This window comes from Pan paniscus, chromosome 3 (assembly GCF_029289425.2).
Source record: "Pan paniscus chromosome 3, NHGRI_mPanPan1-v2.0_pri, whole genome shotgun sequence".
NCBI classification, from domain to species: Eukaryota; Metazoa; Chordata; class Mammalia; order Primates; family Hominidae; genus Pan; species Pan paniscus.
The window spans coordinates 183,403,537-183,422,751 of record NC_073252.2 but is presented as its reverse complement, the minus strand read 5'-3'; the positions used below and the strand labels follow the sequence as shown (position 1 = coordinate 183,422,751).

Below are 19,215 nucleotides of genomic sequence, written 5' to 3'. Positions count from 1 at the left end.
GTATGTTGTACCATAGCCTTTAATCCTGACATGGAGCTAATCCTTGACTCTAAAAGCCAGATCCAGTGCTTATAGATTTAGTATAAATTGAATTTAAATGGTATAAACAAAGTTGAGTTCTGTGCCTGAGTTTTCACAAAGAAAACCATAAAATGTTAAGTATTAAGTCTTCCATGCTTTCACTAAAACAGTGATACCTATTTCTAAGACAGATCCCTGGTCTTCTTTTGTTTTGTTTCGTTTTGTTTGTTTTAGTTTGAGGGTGGTGTGAAATTGGCAGGTGCATTCCATGATTACTAATTCTAACTGTTCATCTTTCTCATGGATGTCTGGCACATTTCACTTAAAACGCATGATATTGCACGTGCTTTTCCCGTTGCCTTGGCCTCTGCTATATCATTTTTTTGCTTCCAGATAGCGGTGGGTGTGCTCGCAAACGTGCCGCCATGTCTGTTACGCTAACATCTGTGAAGAGAGTGCAAAGTTCTCCAAACCTATTGGCTGCAGGTATAATATCACTAACCCACACAATGTCGCACTTGAATGGCTTCTAGCTCTTCTGACTGTTTTTGTTCTAAACGTAAAAAGCAAAGGAAAATGAGATCTTGTAGGAAACATTTTAAATGTGTAATTAAAAACAACAGTCACTTGCCAAAAATAGGTTGAGTAACTGCGAGTGTTAATAACTATTCACGTTTTTGTTATCTCATGAACTTAAGTAACATAATATTTCATTAAGATAACTCAGAGGTTTTTGGGTTTTTTTTTTAACCTAAAAACTTTTGGGGTAGGAGTACAGGGGTACAGGATGAAAAAAGGGATTTATAGGAAACTGAATCTTCATTAACTGGATTCTTTGTCAAAGGTTGTGAACAGAATGATAGAACATTAGTTTTGAAAGAGACCTTTGCTTTCCTTTAATCCAATCAGCAAATACCCTTCTACTATATATATTTAAACATATCAAAATCTTGACCAATTAAGATTCACATGTATCCACAGATAGGAAGTCACTGGGGGTGCGAGATTTCAGCATCCACTCAGGTGGTCTCTTTTTAATAAATCTCTGTTGTGACTACCTAAGCCACAGTACCGAAATTAGGCACAGTACCTAAGGCACAGTCTGCACTGGGAGGGGATGCAGCTGTTAGAAGGTCAAAGGGAGGCCAGCAAGCCCAGTGCCTCCAGACCCTGAAATAGACCCACACCTGTTGGTGATGGGTTGGTTGGTTGGTTGGTTGGCTGCTTGGTTAGTTGCAGTTTGGGGACTGCTTGTTTTTTATTTATAAGATTAATGGGTCTTACAGCAGAAGTGAGAAAGGGATGGGGTGTCTTTAAATAATTTTAATTCTCATTATGCATATCACAGTCTTCTACACACATACATCTAGAAGTTGATTAAATACTCAGGGTGTTCTTCGCTTTACAGCCACTTAATTCTAAACTACTGAGTTTTTCTTGAGAAAAAAAAATGAACTTCCATATGCAGAATCCCACTTCCGTTCATCACCTCTAATCCACAAATCGATTTCAACGTCCAGGTTTAAATGCCAGGCTAGTGAGTTCAGTTATATATTAAGTTAAAAGAAAATGCAAGATGCATTGCAAGGTTTATAGTATGACCTCATTTTGGTTAAAAAAAATCTCTATACAAATCTCTATTTGTATGTAGTGGCTCATGCATGTATGAACATAAAAAGGTGTTAGAAAAACTGCAGATGTGTTTACATTGGATACCATGAGAAACAGGAATGAAGGCAAGTAAGACAATAAACGTAAGAGTTCAGGGTCATCGTGTAATTGGAATGCCAATACCCTGAATGTCATTGACATTTCAACCAAATAGGATCTCAGCCCAACCTACTCAGACGTGAACCTTGACGCACGTGCCAGGGAACGCCGCACTGCTTCCACAGTGCCCATGTGGAGAGTTGAAACTGAACTACATGCAATTTCATCTAACTCGACTTCATAGAAAAGATTTAATGCTTCGGAATAACAACAGCAAAAAAGAAAAAAAAACATTTCACACTTTAGGAATATGAAATAATCTTCAGTAATAACAATGTAGCTTTGGGCTATTTTAAGTTTTCTATCACTAGGCATAAGATTTCTAGAGAATGAAGTCCACTGAATTTTGGACATAATTGTTTAAAAACAGCCCTCTTTTGTGTCAATTAGACGTAAAGTAAGATCCCTTTTTCTTTTTCTTTTTCTTTTTTTTTTTTTGAGACGGGTGTGTCTTGCTCTGTGGCCCAGGCTGCAGTGCTGTGGCACGATCTTGGCTCACTGCAACCTCTGCCTCCCAGGTTCAAGCATTCTCCTGCCTTAGGCTCCTGAGTAGCTGAGATTACAGGTGCCTGCCACCATGCCTGGCTAATTTTTGTATTTTTTTTAGTAGAGACCTGGTTTCACCATGTTGGCCAGGCTGGTCTCAAACTCCTGACCTCAAGTGATCCGCCCGCCTCAGCCTCCCAAAGTGCTGGGATTACAGGCCTGAGCCACCACACCTGGCCCCCTTTTTGAAAGAAGCTTCCATTACATTTTGGAATAAAGAAGTTAGCATTAATATGCACAACTGCATTCTATGTAGCTTTCATAAGAACTTACATGATACAGTGTCTTTATGTGAATCAAAAGGGAATTGATAAATATTTATTGCCTTCGATATTGTTAAAATACAACAGCCTTTATGTAAAACCTCCAGAGAAGGTCCCAAGCCATTTTCACTCCCTTCTCTGATCAGAGAGTCAATCTGAGTCACCACCTATTTGTCCCCTGAGTCAGTCTGTCTTTCTCTTTTCCTTTTATAAGAAGTAAATTCCCACTGGACAATCCATCAGAACACACACGGATATTTTAAACCTATGCCAAAACCGAGACAATGACTATTGAGAAACAATTGAAAACATTTTATTTCACCAAAACCCCTTGGCAGCCTAAAGGAATGCCACAGTATGGGGACCACTCCGCCAAGAGACAGGGTCTTGTCGATACCACGTGCATGTTTCATGCCCTTAAGAAAATTAGTCTGCCTAGATCTCATTTCCTCTCTTTCAAATGAAAAATTGTCATTTTCTTACCTCTCTGAAAGCTTAATCATTTCCCAGACTCACAAGGATTTGTCAGAATAAATGAGAGTAAATGAAGAAAATAAATGAAAAGGGTTGTAATTGTACATAGAAACACAGTAGGCACTCAATTAGTTGACCTGAATTTAATCAACATTTTAAAATAATTCTTAAAAAGCACTTGAGTCTTCTAAAGAAATGAGTTATAGGCATCAAAATAATAATTTTCAAGAAAAATATAGTGATAGTGTCAATAGAGCATATCAGTTAAAAGGGATTTAAATAAAACCTGAGAGTAGAGATTACGATGTGACACGTATCACAAACACAGCTACACGAAAGCTGTCATGTTAGAATGATAACAGTGGAAAGGGCCATGGAGGGCATCCAGTTCCACCCCTGACATGGAACCGGGAATGTCTTGCACAAAATCTCAGACAGAGACTCACCAGTCTGTGCCTCGACACAAGGAAAAGGGCTGGTAAGAGCACGTGGAGCTCTTCATTCTTCAAGACCCTATTTGTTAAAATATTTGCATCAAGACCCTATTTGTTAAAATATTCGCATGCAAAACAGCCAGGAAAGGGGAAAACTTACACCATTTAGTCATTCGTGGATTTTCAGTGAAGCAGTGACTGTCTACTAAAGAACACTAGAAATTAAGGACTCAGGCCCCTAGTCCTAGCTTTGTGTTTTTTTCACAAGTGAACGTGCACCAATAATGCTGCAGATCTGGGGAAATCCATTTTCCCCACACATCTGCCAAGCCATTTACCTGGGCGACTTTTTTTTTTTTTTCTAACCTATATTCTCTTTACTTGACGTGGATCCATGATACTTTCTATTACCTGCTCCAAAGAACAGGTGTCCTCCCTCTCCTAGTCTTTCCTGCAGGGATAAAATAAAAGCAGGGCTATGCTAAAAAGTGTCCACATAGAAGACTATAATAAAACAGCAAATCAGGACTGGGTGTTCCAAGTATCTGTAATTGGATTAATTTTAAAGAAAGAGAAATGAATGTACTTTAGTCTCCTTGAAAGACCACCCACTTCAAGGCAGACTTTAATCATCAGCATAAGCTTTATTAAACTACTGGTTCATCCTGAAGTTCGACTCAATGGCCATTTTCTCCTTTCTCTCAATTCTGCACACTCGTGTCCACTGTGTGATGCAAGACCCTTCAGAACAGCCCACCCCTCTTACTGTCTAATGTTTCCAGTGGCACAGGGACAGATTCATTTGGAAATCCCTGGGCCCAGTGTCCCAGGAAGAAACCCACAGTTGAGCCTGGAGTGACTGTCCTCTGATTCTCACACTTACCGTTTCCTGGGGCTCCTCATCTTCAACACGGTGACCAGCGTGAAGAAACAGAGCCTGCCCCCTACAGACTATCAGTTAGAGGGAGTTTATTTCTAGCGTCCTTCAGACCCGCCCAGTACACCCTCTTCTTTCTCACCGCACCTGCACCCTTGCACCTCCAAGCCTCTGGCTCCCATTACCTCGTCCCCAGCGCTAACACACAGCCTTCTTTTTTATCTCAGTTTTACCAAACCGAGCATAAAAGAAACTCCCTATCCTCAAGAAAAAAATCAGAATATAATCATTGTTATTAATGCTGCTTCTCTTTTCATAAAGTAGCATTGGGCTATTTTATTGCTTTTTCCCAAATTCCAAAATTTGCTTTTCATCGTCCTTTCCCAAATCCCAAAATTTGTTCATTGTCCACAGTGGATGGCAGCCTCATGGTTATTAAATCTCTCTCCTGAGTGCCCTAAAGCAGAATTCTGATGATTGCTCTGTATTTTTTGCCAAACTGTATTTTTCTTTATCTTCATCATATAGCTGATTAAGAATTTCAATCATTTCTGCTTCCATCAAATCCTAGAAGAAGGGCCAGGCCCAGTGGCACATACCTGTAGTCCCAGCTAACCAACAGACTGAGGCTGTAGGATCTCTTGAGCCCACTATTTCAAGGACAGCCTGGACAAAATAGCAAGACCCCATCTTTAAAAAATAAAATAAAAATCAAAAAATTGTACAAATTCTAGAAGTAGGGTCCAATAAACATTTCATGCATAATTCTTCAAAGTAATTTTTCTCTATGGTACCCATTTTATTACTCCAATTTTAAATTCATTGGAGATAAAATCCACACCAAGTTATCAATGATCATAAAGAATGGGAATTCATTAGTCTTCTCTAGCTCACCTGAGCTGGAATCATTCTAATGTACTCTGTGCTGACTCACATTTGTGTTTCTTCCTTTGATTTGGAAAGAACCCATATCAAATATTTTATCTAAAAATCAGATGCTCGCATTTCTCAGCCCATTTTTATCATTCTAAATTCATGTGTTTAAACTTGAAAATAACTATGCTGAAGCACTAAAAGAAAAACAAAGACTTTTCCAGCATGTAAAATTCCTGTTTTATGAATTGAAATGGGAATCTAATAATGGTCCTGGGGAACACGTAGAAGGAATCCAGGACTGGACAGCAGGTTGGGCTAATGAACCAACCCCTAGGATCATCACCAAAGTTAAAGCTTAATGAATCTAAGTAAAGTTGACCATGTGCTTTAATAAACCAGGCAACACAAGCTGGTGCCTTAAAATACACATGAGTTAAACGTGCAAACTGATTACCTCAAATGTGCATATAGAAGATTTTGGAATATATAACTTCAATAAAATTGATAACAAATATATCACTGATAACTTGCCAACTGCCTTACCAAAAGCAATTTATTAGTCCTGAAATTTATTTTCCACAGCTTACTAGCTGAAAGACAGTGGAACATATTGTAACCGTTTTTTCATATTTGAGTATAAAATGACTTTTATATTGCAATAGGAAAAAAACTCAGTCTCGAGAATAATTTGAAAATGTCACATGATATGGTAGACAGGTCTACAGTTTCTTAAGGTAAAAAAAAATGCGAACTACAGAATACAGTTCTGTAACACAGGAGTTAAATATGCTTATCAACAGCCGGGCATTGGAAGCTAAGGATCTGGCAGTTTGAGTTAGTGCTGTTTATAAACCAGCTCTCTTTTGATCCTTTAATTTGATATTTAGAAATTCATATATTCATCTCTGCCATAATAAGATTAAAATTGCATGTTGCAACATTATTGAGGGGAAAAATGAGTGTTTACTATATAGATATTTATATATTATAGATATTTAATGAATGACATTCTAATTGAAGTAAAAATAAATGTACAAGCCTCCCTTTGGCATGTTTGACATACCCAGATTTTAAAACTGAAATAATGTTTGCAAAAAGAATGCATATAGTTCTTTGCCATGTTATTTTTACTGGGTTGTTCATTTATTTCACCTTAGTCTTAATTTCAACATTTTTTTTTTCTTTCAGGGCGTGATTCTCAGTCACCAGACTCAGGTACAGAAAAAATATTCTGAATAATTATTGTATTATTTGTGACTTTTAGAAAACATATTCATAGCCACATCGCTGACTTCATGTTAAATTTAAATTTCATGTACTGTTATGCATATTAAATTAAACCTCTAGTAAGAACACTACAATTTTGGAAATAAAAATGATTTTGGAAATAAAAATAAATTTTATAAAAAATGTTTAAGTGAACGTAGACATTTTTGTATCCAATTGTTTTCCCTTAATGAAAGCTTGGAGATCTTACAATGATGGCAATCAGGAGACACTGAACGGAGATGCTACATATTCCTCTCTTGCAGCAAAAGGTTTTAGAAACGTTCGACCAAACCTACAAGATAAAAGATCACCAACTCAGGTAACCCTGCACACTCCTGGCTACTGCATTATTTTAAGGCATGATTATTAGACCACTGCTTACAGCCTCTTTCCTAATGTGCGTATTTCAATACGTTTTATTTTTAATATGTTTTTGCTTTTGTATTTAGTTTGCTTGCCAGGTTTGTATTTACAACATGGAGAACAAATTTTAACAAACAAGGGTTTGGTTTGGTTTTGTTTCTGATTAAGCTTATCAAAGTATATCGGTTTTTAACATAATCTCTAGGATATATTCTAATTCTTTAAAAGCTGACAGCTGATGCTTTGGATTTAAACTGATGAGGTCAGCAATACATTATGTATTCAATAACTATGAGTATGCAACTATTATATTAACTAAAAGGGCTCTGTGTTGGAGATATTAGTAAAATTGTGCCACAAGCATGAAAATTGTTATAAAGCAATGCTATTAAATAAACTATATATATATGTCAAAGTCTAATAAAATATGCCAAGAGAACATATGTTCACTTTTAACATAATTTCCCTGAATGTAGATGGAGCAAATGTTATAATGTATTCTCTGGCAACACTTTTTTCCCCAAGGGCAAACATTGATAATAAACATAAGTGCATTCTAAATGGAATGAAAATGATCACTCAATCTAGCTAACAAAATGGATAGCATAATCAGAAGGTGTGGCATTGCTTTACTTCTGTAAAGGCAAGGTTGACACTGGTTTCTTTCATGACTAACTTGGACTTTCTCTGTTTTTCTTTCAACTTTATTTCTTTCTCTGGATCCCATTGTCAATTCAGGCACCCCCTCCACCAGAAAGAAAAGAGAGCTTTCATAGCTCTTTGATAACCAGTCACACAAAGGGTGTCATTTTAGACCAGTTAGTAACTAACACACAAATTCCCTCCAGTACAGAGTACTTTGCTAACAAAAAACCTCTTCAGGGAACTATGTATTCCAATGAAGATTCGAGACAGACAATTGTATATTCTGAAGAATCTAACACAACCATGTCATATACACAAAAAATCACTAATCCACTACCAGCAGCTTCCAGCACGGATCCTGCACCATTCGCTAACATCAACACCCCAGTTCTACAAGAGGACTACAGGCAAGATTCTCAAACTCGGAGGATTTCTACCTTGAAACTAACCCATAACCAGGATCTAGGAAGTAGCAGCCCCATTAGTACTCCACAGTTCTCCAAATCTGTCGAAGTACCATCATTTCTCAAAAGGCCCTGCTCACTGACCCCTAATCCAGTGCCTGAGACACACACAGCATCTCTTTCCATTCAGATAGCTCCCCTTTCAGGACAGGATCTTGAAAGCCACAAACAGCTACCTGAGCTTTCTCCAGAGACTGCAAAGATACCTCTTCAGCAAGAGAGACAAAAATCTGCAGTTGCAGCGGCCTCTCAGTCCTCAGACTGCAGAGTGGTACCTTAAGCTTCTCAGTCTCTTCGTATTAATACATGCGTATCATAGAGACCCTAACTCCTTTGGTTTGGGCTTCTTATATGACCTAATGCTTTCTTAGTTTCCAAGCAGGAAGGGAAAGGAGAAAGAAACCATTTTCCAATTTAAAACCCTACTAAATTCATCAGCAAATGTCTAGGTATTTTTAAATGTAAATATGCATATACAGATCTTTCATCCAGAAATCATGTTCTAAATTTTTTTTTTCTTCTAGATGTTTATGGGAAATCATTGAGGGGTCAGTTATCATTTAAGACATTGCAGACTACTTCAGGACTTAAAGCATGTTTAGGTTTCAAAGAAATATTTTTCATATTAGATCTTTTTGCACTTAGATTTACTTTATTTACATGTGTAAAACCTCTTCAGATAATTGTCAATTATAATTTGCTTTGGCAGGGAATAGTTATCTTAATTTTAAGCAATGTCTATTTCTTTGCAACTCAATATTCGTTTTCACTAAAACTTAATCAATTTATCATTTCAGAAAGTGTATTAGCCAACTTTTATTATCCAGACTTTCAGGAAGTAAAACTTTCCATGTGTGTAGAATTCTCTCATAGCATCCTTCTGCTTACATGTATTAGTCTGTTGACAGGAGAAATGTGCTTCTCTTTTTGACTTCTCCATAGAACAATGTAGTGCTAAAAGCATAAACTTTAAGGATAAGCTGTAGATTTTAATCCAGGCATCCTTGACTATGTGATGAGACATTCATCTAAACTTTTCTGTGAGTCCGAACAAAGAAATGAGAATACTAATTAACCCTTAATTTATAGGTTATGGTAAGCCTAGGGAATTACCATAGACTAGGCTAGAGCAAGCACTCAATGACAGCTGTTAATAAAAGATATAATAGTAGCAGCAACAGCGCTAGTGTTAATATTGAAAACACTGGTGCCTAAGTAAATAATTTGTATAATACTCCTTTTTGTATCTGTGTTAATAAAGATCATCCAAAACATATTCTTGAGGAGATATACTTTTAAACTGTACAGAAAATCTCCAAAAGATAACTAATTGACACCAAGATCCCCCCACCCACTCATAAAGCAGACGAGCCTTAAACAGAAATGATTAAAGGACAAGCTGGTATTATCATACCTCTACTAAAATATCTTCTCCATCAGCCAATCAAGATGTGCAAAATTCGTTCAGTAGAGCAATTTCTTCTAATTAAGGTAATATCTTCTGAAAGCACCTATGAAATCAGATGATAATAATAATAACAACATTAATAGGAGCTAACAAATATTAAGGCCTTACTCTATGCAGGCACTGTTGCAGCTTGTTTATGTTTATTAATAATTTCCACAATCTCATGGAGTAGGTATTACTACTGTCCTTATTTTATGGCTAAGGAAACTGAGGCACAGAAGTAAGTTGCTCCCCCAGGGTCATGCAGCTGGCAAAAGGCAGAAACAGGATACACACCCTGGCAGGCTGGCTGCAGGGCCACCACTCTGAAAGAGTGCTACTTCTCATTGTGAAGTCGTTACTCAGCAGTGACGAGACACGGCGCCATGATGGTGGGAGCTGAGGCAGATGCATCTTGATTGGGTTCAGGAGTCCAGGAAGGTCAGAGGGAGCAAAATCCATCTGTGACTGTACGGACAGGCCTGTGCCAGTGTCAGTGAGCAGACTCGCCAGTGTCCCAGGATGGGCACGCCAGGAAGCAGGTGTAGGAGAAGTCATAGAAACACATATCAGTCATTGGACTCATCCAACCTGGTTTGCTTCTTCAGAATGGTTTTGTGATGTTTGAAAACAAGCTGATACCTTTCGTTTTGCATGGTTTTATCCAGGCTGCACAGAGACGGTTAGTTTGATTATATTATCCCCAGGGTATTGACACCATCTAAAAGTTAAGATTTGAGATCCTGTCACTGCTATTTATTCAAGAAATATTTATTGGGTGCCTAACCTATGTCAAGTCTGTTCTAGTAACAGAGTTGGATTTGAAACCATTCCTGCTTAAAATTTGTCTGTGTGTGGCAGGAGGAGCAAGCATTAATAAGAACTGGAGTAAATTACATATATTAGAAGATTATGGAAATGGAGTTATGCCATGCAAAGTAGAGATGTGGAGACCAGATATCATGTCAAGTATGGTAACTCAATATCAATAGACCTCACTGAAAAGAGAACAGCTTTGAAGGAGGAAGAATATTCTAGGCAGAGGGAATGTCTTATGTACACGCTTTGAGGTTGATCACGCTGGGGCTGTGGGAGGACCAGAAGGAAGCCTGAGGGAGGGAGAGGAAGTAAGTGAGGTGAGAGTGATAGGAAGTGAAGTCAGAGGTAACAAAGACCAGATGACAGGAGGCCTTATAAGCCATTGCAAGGATTTTGACATTTACTCTCAATAAAAACGGAGGTCACTGGAGGATGTTGAGGCTACCACCATTATATTTTAACAAAATCATTCTGGCAGCTCAGTGAAAAACGTACCATAGTGGGGCAAGGAGGAGATCAGGCAAACCAGTTAGGTAACTACTGCAGTCCTTTAGGTAAGAAATGATGGGGGCTCAAAGCAGGGGGCAGCAGAGGAGGTGGTGAGAAATCAGACTGTAAGAATGTATTTTGAAAGTCAAGCAAACAGGACTTCCTGGCAGATTGCATGTGGGATGTGAGGAACAGAAAAGTCAAGGTTGACTCCAACTGGAAGATAGCATTGCCATCAGCTGAGACTGGACAGCTGTGGGTGGAGCAGGTTGGTGGAAACTTCAGAGGTTCCATTTGGGAAACAGGAAATTTGAGGCATTTCTTAGACACCCACATTAAGTGGTCAAGTGAGCATTTGGATGTAAGAGCCTGTACTTCAGGGGAAAGGTCCTGGTTGGAGATATCAGCCATTGGCTAGTCGATGGGTTTTGTGGCCATGAGACAGAGTGAGATCACCAGGGGAAGGACAGAGAAAAGGGGAGGACCAAGAGTTGAGCCTGAGTGAATCTCAACATTAAGAGGAAGAAGCACTGGAGGAGACTGAAAGCAGTGGCCTCTAAGGGCGGAGGAAATCTGGGAAAATGTGGCATCCTAAAAGCCACGTGAGGAAAATGTGTGGAAAGAAAGGGATGGTTCACCGCACAAATGCTGTTGATGAGACAGGTTTGAAATGAAATCTGAAAACTTACCATTGATTCCATAGTGGGGAAGGAGGCTTTCTTGGAGTGGGTATGAGAGAGACTGGGAAGAAAGTGGCTGGGCAGTCAGCTGTTTCAAGATCTTATTAACATAAAACCATTCATCTAGTTATTCACCCTCCCCGAGCAGCAGTTTTCTCATCTATAAAACAGGGACAATGATAGCAACCGTTCATAGAACTGCTGGGAGGTTTGAGTAAGGCATATAAGGATCTTGGCATGGTGCCTGCTTCATAGTAATTCTTCAACATACAGTAGCTGTCATCATCATTAAATAATATTTTTCCAAATTATGCATCTGATTGGGAAAAAGAAATATATTATTTTCAACAATACTTCATTTTTTCTACTGGTAGGTAAAAGTTTATTTCAACAGACTTTCAGTTTGTGCCAAGATAGTGTGTCCTCTTTTCTAAGGCTTTGTAAAAAAGGTAGCAAGAAGCTGTTGCAGTTTTTATTCTCTGTTTAAAATTTTGGTAAGAACATTTAACATGAGATCTGCCTTCTTAACAAATTTGTAAGTGTGCAATGCAGTATTAATAACTGTAGGCACCATGCTGTGCAGCAGATCTCTAGAATTTATTCATCTTGCATAACTAAAACTTTATGCCCACTGAATAGCAACTCATATCCCCCTTCCCCAAGCCCCTGGCAACCACCAGTCTACTCTCTGCTCAGATATTTGTCCTTCTGAGACAGGCCTTCACTTGGTATAAGGTCCTCCAGATTGCTCCATGTTACAGCATGTGGCAGGACGTCCATCTTTTTTAAGGCTGAATAGTATCCTAGTATGCGTATACACCACGTTGTCTTTATCTATTTATCCATCAATGGACATTTGGTTTGTTTCTACATCTTGATGATTGTGATATGCTTCATTTTTAAGTCTCATTTTCCATGTAATGACCATTCACAATGGTGACCTTTCCATTTTAAACACTTGCACTCCGCATTCTGGCAAGTCTTAGCCAATGCCAAGCACTGTAAGCTATACACTGCGAGTCAGCCAAATATGTGCTCCATTATAAAGAATTAGGCTCCCAGGAATTAGCAGGCCCAAGCAATAAAAGTACACCAAGATGTGAAAAGTACATTTCAGTGTTTCAGAAGTTTAATTTACATAGTTTTGTTATTATTAAAGTCTGATCATTAATTTAAGAAGAAAACTACAGGTCACTGTTAGAAATCCTCTTCATATTTGATAATTTTTCATAGTGTTTTCTAAATGGCATGTGCTTTAATTGACCTCCTACAAACAGACCAGAAATGAGGCATGTTATCCTTCTGTTACTGTGTGATCAGATACCCTGTTGCTAAAAATGTCACATTGTTCTCAATGTCAAGTAAGTGAAGGTATAAGCCAGACGCTTTGGAAAGCCAGCAAAAAGCTACACCCCCAAACAGTTTCTATGGCATCTGTGCTATGTTCCTTGCCTCAGGAAGATAAGCTTGTCCTGTCCGTTATGAAACAACATAATCAATCATTTGCCAAAGCCTCACCTTCACAGCTGCCACCGCACATATGCTGGGGACTCACAGGGGAACTTGCCTGACTGTCATGTAGAAAGGAGAGGAAACTCATTTCTTTTGCTCCATGGGATCAGTATGTAGTTACTAAGGAGGGCAGAGTAATGCAGACATGTCAGCAGTGTGGGATAATAGGTGCAGAACTGCAGAACGCACTTTCTGGAACATTGCTATCAAGACCAGCCCCAATCATTGATGTCTTCCATTAGTATGGCTTCCTTTCTGTGGGCTCGTAATGCTATTAGTTGATCAGGTCTTTGGCAATTTCTCCATTTGATGTCTGTGCATGCGCATGCATATGCATGTATTTAAATAATTGAACATTAGAGAATACTTGGGAGCCCAACATGAGTTTACAAATAAAACGTCCTCTTCAACATCTCCCAATAGATGGGCATCCAGCCTTTTCTGAATACACTCAATGAAGAGCTCAGTTACATTCCAAGGCAGCAATCCAGTGCTTGGCCATTTCTGAGATCGAATTATTGGAAAAATTTCTAATACCACATCATGATCTGCCTTCCTTAACTTCTGCATGGTTATCCACAGAGCAAAAGAGACGGAATGTTCTTCCGCCTCTATCTGACAGTGTTCACGTGATCCTTCTCTTCCCTACCCTGCTACTGGCTTTGTGCAGAGCATTCCTGTTCCTTCCCAGCATTTTAATTTTGTAAAACATGATTCTCCTTTTTTTGAGAGCTATTACAGCACACCAGGCACTGTGCTAAGCACTTTACATTGCCCTACTTAATTGTTACAGGCTTTAAGAGATGGGTTTTATCCATGCCTGTATTTTACACATGAAGGAACTGAGGCCAAGGAAATTAAACAACTTGCCCAAGTCTGTCTGACTCAAGATCCACAGCTCAGCCACTAGCCTCTGCTACCTCTATGCTCTCACACAAGCTGATTTTTAAATCCCATATTTTGGTAATGTTCTTAAAATATGACACTTTCCCAGATGCAAAACCATATTCCCGATCTGAATACCACAGAGTACAGTAGAAATATTTACTCCCCTGATTCAGATGCCACATGCTGTCAGTGTGCCCAATCTGTGTGACAATTTTAGATCACTTGTCACCCAGGTCTTGGGTGGGGAGTGTATGGTTAAAATAATTTTTATTATGAGGCTGTCAGGCAATCTCACATCATTACAATGCAGGCAATACATCCAGGCCTTAGGGAAACGGGGCAATGGCCAGGCAGCTACCCTCCATCCTTCTCAGTCGTAGGAACTGCATAGTTCCCTGTGTCTCTCTTAGTTTCTGCTCTGTCGTTACTTCAAGTTGCCCATGGGTTTCCATGATACTCTCTGACTCCTTGCATTTGGGTACCCGACAGCTACCTGAGGGGCATTCAGTGTCATGTAATTCAAATTCCCAGGAGGGAGGCAGGGCCCCACTGGCCCAGCATAGTCCAGTTACTCCCCCTTTCTAATCAGCTGTGGCCAGCAAAATGATGATCCGGCAACAGACACAGCTGCCAGGCAGGTCTCCTCATACCACCAGGACAGGCCATGAAAAGAGGGGGCACATTGTCCCTAAAGGATGTGTGGATGGGAGGTAAAGATTGGTTTTTTTAAAACCCCTTCCAGCCGGGCACAGTGGCTCATGCCTGTAATCCCAGCACTTTTGGAGGTCGAGAGCAAGACTCCAAAAAAAAAAAAAAAACCCTTCCTAGATATTTTCTTTTCAAGTAAATTACTATCATTGGAAAAAAGAGAACAAAAGCCTGTCAGATTTCTTTGCTTGACATTTAATATATATTCCTTATGTTCCTTGAGAAATGAGGCCTAGAAGCTCAATGACTAAAGGTGTTAAGAGAGAGATGTTAGGATCCTCGACCTCAGGGCCATGTCAAGCCAACTGGAACCTGAGGTGGAAGGAAATTCTGTGCTCTCTTATACCTGTTTTCATATATTGGGAATGAGCTTTTTCCTAGAATGTTTAAGTCATTCGAATTTTTTTGAAAAGTTGAAACGCACGTTTATTAACACTCACACATTATTTTAAGCTTAAATATTTTATTTAAAGCAAAATAAACCTTTTTTTTTTTAATTTGAGACAGAGTCTTGCTCTGTCACCCAGGCTGGAGTGCAGTGGTGTGATCTCGGCCCACTGCAACCTCTGCCTCCCAGATTCAAGCAATTCTCCTACCTCAGCCTCCCGAGTAGCTGGGATTACAGGCACCTGCCATCACACCTGGCTAATTTTTGTATTTTTAGTAGAGACGGGGTTTCACCATGTTGTCCAGGCTGGTCTAGAACTCCTGACCTCAGGTGATCCGCCCACCTCAGCCTCCCAAAGTGCTGGAATTACAGGTGTGAGCCACTGCGCTTGCCCTATTACATGTTTACTTCACCTTAAATTAATTACAAATTATTTAAGATTGCCATCAGTTAATTGCAAATTGTCAAACATGTCTATTCTCTCAACTAAAACTGAAATAAGCAAAAATATAGATTTTGAAAATATTATTGATGAGTTTTCTTGCATTAAAAACTCCAGACCCAGACTCTCTTTTCCTATGGCTTGGCATGCACTGGTCTTCATTTATATTTTCAACATTTTTGTTCAGTATGGGGTATTTTTTCTTTTTTGCATTGATCTTGATTTTCTTTCAAGGATTGCATTGAAACATAATTTATCTCAATTACTGAGTTTTTTGTCACTCTTTAAGTTTTGCACCCCAACAAGCACTTTCCCCTCCTCTCCTGAGGCCTGGCCATGCACTCCTTCTTCACATCCCCGCTTCACAGCTACCCTCTTCCACCTCCAGCTTCCACATCTGCTGTGTCAGCAAGTGACAGCTTAGGGGCTTATGACTATAGATGTGTTGTCACTGAGCTTATGAGCGAACTAAGGGTCATATTACCCATGACTATGGTGGTTTTAGAGACAGTAAGCTTTAATTTTCAGCGTGTTTCAAGGCAAAGGATATGGGTCAATGACGCCCGCCTTGAGGGGGAACATGACTTCCGCATTCTGCCATCGGTCCCATCATTCCCTGTCATCCAACACGGGCTTGATTTGCACATCCTGGATACTTTCCTGGCCCATGATGGGCACTTGAGTTTGCAATGCCTTCATCCAGCTCAGTACACTTTTTCCACTGCTGAAGCTCATCCTCCCTTGAATCTCTGTGCCCCTTCATTCCTCAGGAGCTCCAGTGTTGATTGGTGAGCACTCTCATCCACAGGCTCTCTTTAGCATTCTGGGTTGGAGTCATTTGGACGAAGAAGCTCAGTGCTAGTTTGAGTAAGCAGGTGCTCTCTCTTGGTATATGAAGCATATTAAGGTTTAAGCACCGTCCCTGTCCTTTGCAGAAGAACCGGCAGCCCCTGGCTGCTAGCTGGTGTTTCTCATTACCCTCTTCCTGCTAGCTCAAGGGTTGGGGAAAGAAAAAACAATTTATACTCACAAAAAGTTGGTGACCCTTGATCCCTATTCAAACACCTTAGCCTTCCATGGTCTTGAAAAGAAGGAGACCTAAAACAATTAGGATGATTACCTGCAGTCATCTACTTGCCACTCACGAAGTAAGAAAAAAATACGCTTGTTTAAACCCAGTTTTCCCTATTATCAAGGTAGTCCAGATTGGGAAAATACTGCCTTCTTCCCCTTTCATACCTTTCCTGCTGCTCTTCTAATTTTCCTCAGGAGAAACACTTGTAACATGGTCTTTCTCTCCCCCTGGGTCTACAGGGTATATTCCATTCATGTGGAGATTGGGGTCTTGTCAAAGCTTTTTTGTGGGTGACCAGTATAACTGTTGAATTATTGAGTTTTATCTGTAGAAATTTAAGTGTGATGTGACTCACCACGAGGTATTTCATGCCTTACACTCACAAACACACACATGCACACATACACACCCATACATACACGTGCATTAAAAGACTCAAAACTAGGAGCATGTCAGGAGGTGGTGAAAGAAATTCGAAAGGTGGAATAATTTTGTTTTCTGTGGACATTCTATTTGGAAGAATAATTGAATGGATAAGGACCATCCCCAGACACAGTGCTATGCAAACTAATGATCATATTACCCGTGACAATGGTGATTTTAGAATACGCTTTAGCTTTTGACATGTTTCAAGTCATAGGATATGGACAAGTCAGTCCAATGGGGGTTAAAGTCATTAGATTTTTTTCTTTTAATTTGAAAGGGAAAAGTCTCATGAGCAGATAACTCAAATCCTTTTGTATGATTTGTATTATTTCATAGTTTTCATTTAGCATAAATAAAACTAAAAAGAGATTCGTATTACATGGAAACATCCTTAGTAAAGCTGCATTATTAGGGGAAATTTCATTGACGCTATCCAAAGACTGCTTTATACTGAATTACATTCAGACTTATAGCAACATTTTAATACATTAAGTTAGAATTATGATAATTTCATAATATTATAGTTTCACCTCCAATAAGATTGCAATTATTGTAAACACTCAGTAATAATAAGGATGCATCCCCACCAAAACATTTTAAGTTCTGGGTAACTAAGATTTCTGTCAGTTATTTCTAGAGATCTAAACAACCATGAACAGTAAAATATATATTATATATATGTATATATATATATATCACATTTAAAATGACTATGTTTAAACAAGAAAAAAAATCATATTAAGTAAGATTAGGACAAGAAAATCTTTCTTTTTATCCAAGGTTGGGGTTTCTTAACCCGATAGATTAAGGTTATGCTTTAGAGTGTCTCTGTCCCCCTGAAGTTTATGCAGAACTTTCTGTACATATGAATTTGTGCATTTCCCCAAAAGAAGGATCAGTCACATTTATCAGATTTCTAAGGGATCTATGATTCAGAGAGACCTTTTTATATGATGGATTTTTTTAAAGTATTCAAGTAAAAGTCTGAGAAAAAAAATTATTGCAACCTTTTGATTATGCTAACAACGCGCATGAAACAGCCATTATGAAAATTATGGCTGCCAAAGAACACCAAATTGTATAACTTAAACATTTACTAGGCAATATTTCTAAGTGTAAACAGTTCTCCTTCATTCATTTCCCATCTTTGTACTAATATCTCACAATACCTCTGGCCATCTATCTTAAAACCATTTCCTCTCCCAAACATCCCCTCCAAAAAGTATCTATTCTGAAAGGTAGAAAAAATAAGTAAGAAAAGTTGCTTTGGAGTTTTATTCACTTATGTTGAATTGAGTATTTATCATCCTATTTGTCACGTGTGGTCAAACGTCATCCAGGCTACCGCAGGTGGTTGTAAAATTTCAAATGATCATCTTCTCTCTTCCTCCTACAGAGCATCCCTTCACTATGTTTAGCCTCTTGGGCTATATATAGCCTTGGAGCTGTTAAATCTCTTATTTTTCCTTCAGTTTCTTTCTCCTTTACCTAAGATTTAGTGCCAACCATAGTTCTAACTAACTAGGGTACATTCCAACTATTATCAGTGGCTGGTTTTCACTTTCACACATGGTACCTCTATTTGCATTGCTAGGATATTTTAAAGTCCAATTCTTTTCGTATTTTGTAGTGAAATCAAAGAACAGATTTAATTAGTGGAAAGGAAATAAAACATCTTTTCCATTTATCTTTTCCGCTTAGTTGTGTTTAGTATTATCAGTGTTTAGATTCATAAACCAGGAAAAAATAAGACAAACAGATTACGTTTTGGGGACATTTTGGCAAGGGGGAGGCAATTATGCTATTAGATTTTTCTAGTGAAGGACAAACCAATTCTGCTGACCGATAGTCTGATATCTTATCATTGTCACAAATACGAAAACTAAAACTCCTGAGGAAACAGTTTCGTTATGCCAACACTCTCAAGCCCCTACCCAGAATTACATTGCAGTGCTGTGTGAAAACCGGCCTTGTTTCAAAACACACCGACTGGATTCACTTTCTTCCTGTTTTCACACTTTTTCTGCACTGTGTGGTTGGCACCTAACCCATCTGAATGTAACTCCTTAAAGTGCTTGCAAATAAAACCGATGCTTTGCCTTCTCTGCCACATCGCAAAAAGAGGTACTTTTGTTAATTGGATAATTTATCTCTTATTATTTTTTCCTCATACTCAGCTTGGAAATCAGAACTTACCTGCCAGTGTGTTGGAGGTAAATGCTTCACAGACACACAGACAAACCACACCAGAAGCCTCTCCTCCGTGCCCTCCTTCCGTGGTACCTTTGAACCGAGCCACTTTCTCACCAGGCGGTGGCACCAGCTCAGCATCACTCAGC

At 38.9% G+C, this 19,215-nt stretch overlaps 1 protein-coding gene across 18 annotated transcripts in view; it reads left to right on the top strand.

Moving 5' to 3' along the window:
* Positions 1-19,215, top strand: part of SORBS2 (sorbin and SH3 domain containing 2) — a 373,741-nt gene that overhangs the window by 274,183 nt on the left and 80,343 nt on the right. For 12 of the 18 annotated variants that reach the window (XM_055112071.2, XM_055112070.2, XM_063604034.1 and 9 more), the window contains 3 exons: positions 415-507; positions 6,450-6,476; positions 6,725-6,849. In XM_055112071.2, coding sequence (XP_054968046.2) covers positions 447-507; positions 6,450-6,476; positions 6,725-6,849 — 213 coding nt within the window. In that variant the 5' untranslated portion in view covers positions 415-446. The remainder of the gene's footprint in view (positions 1-414; positions 508-6,449; positions 6,477-6,724; positions 6,850-19,215) is intronic. The other 6 variants (XM_055112073.2, XM_055112072.2, XM_057302234.2 and 3 more) reach the window with 2 other exon arrangements.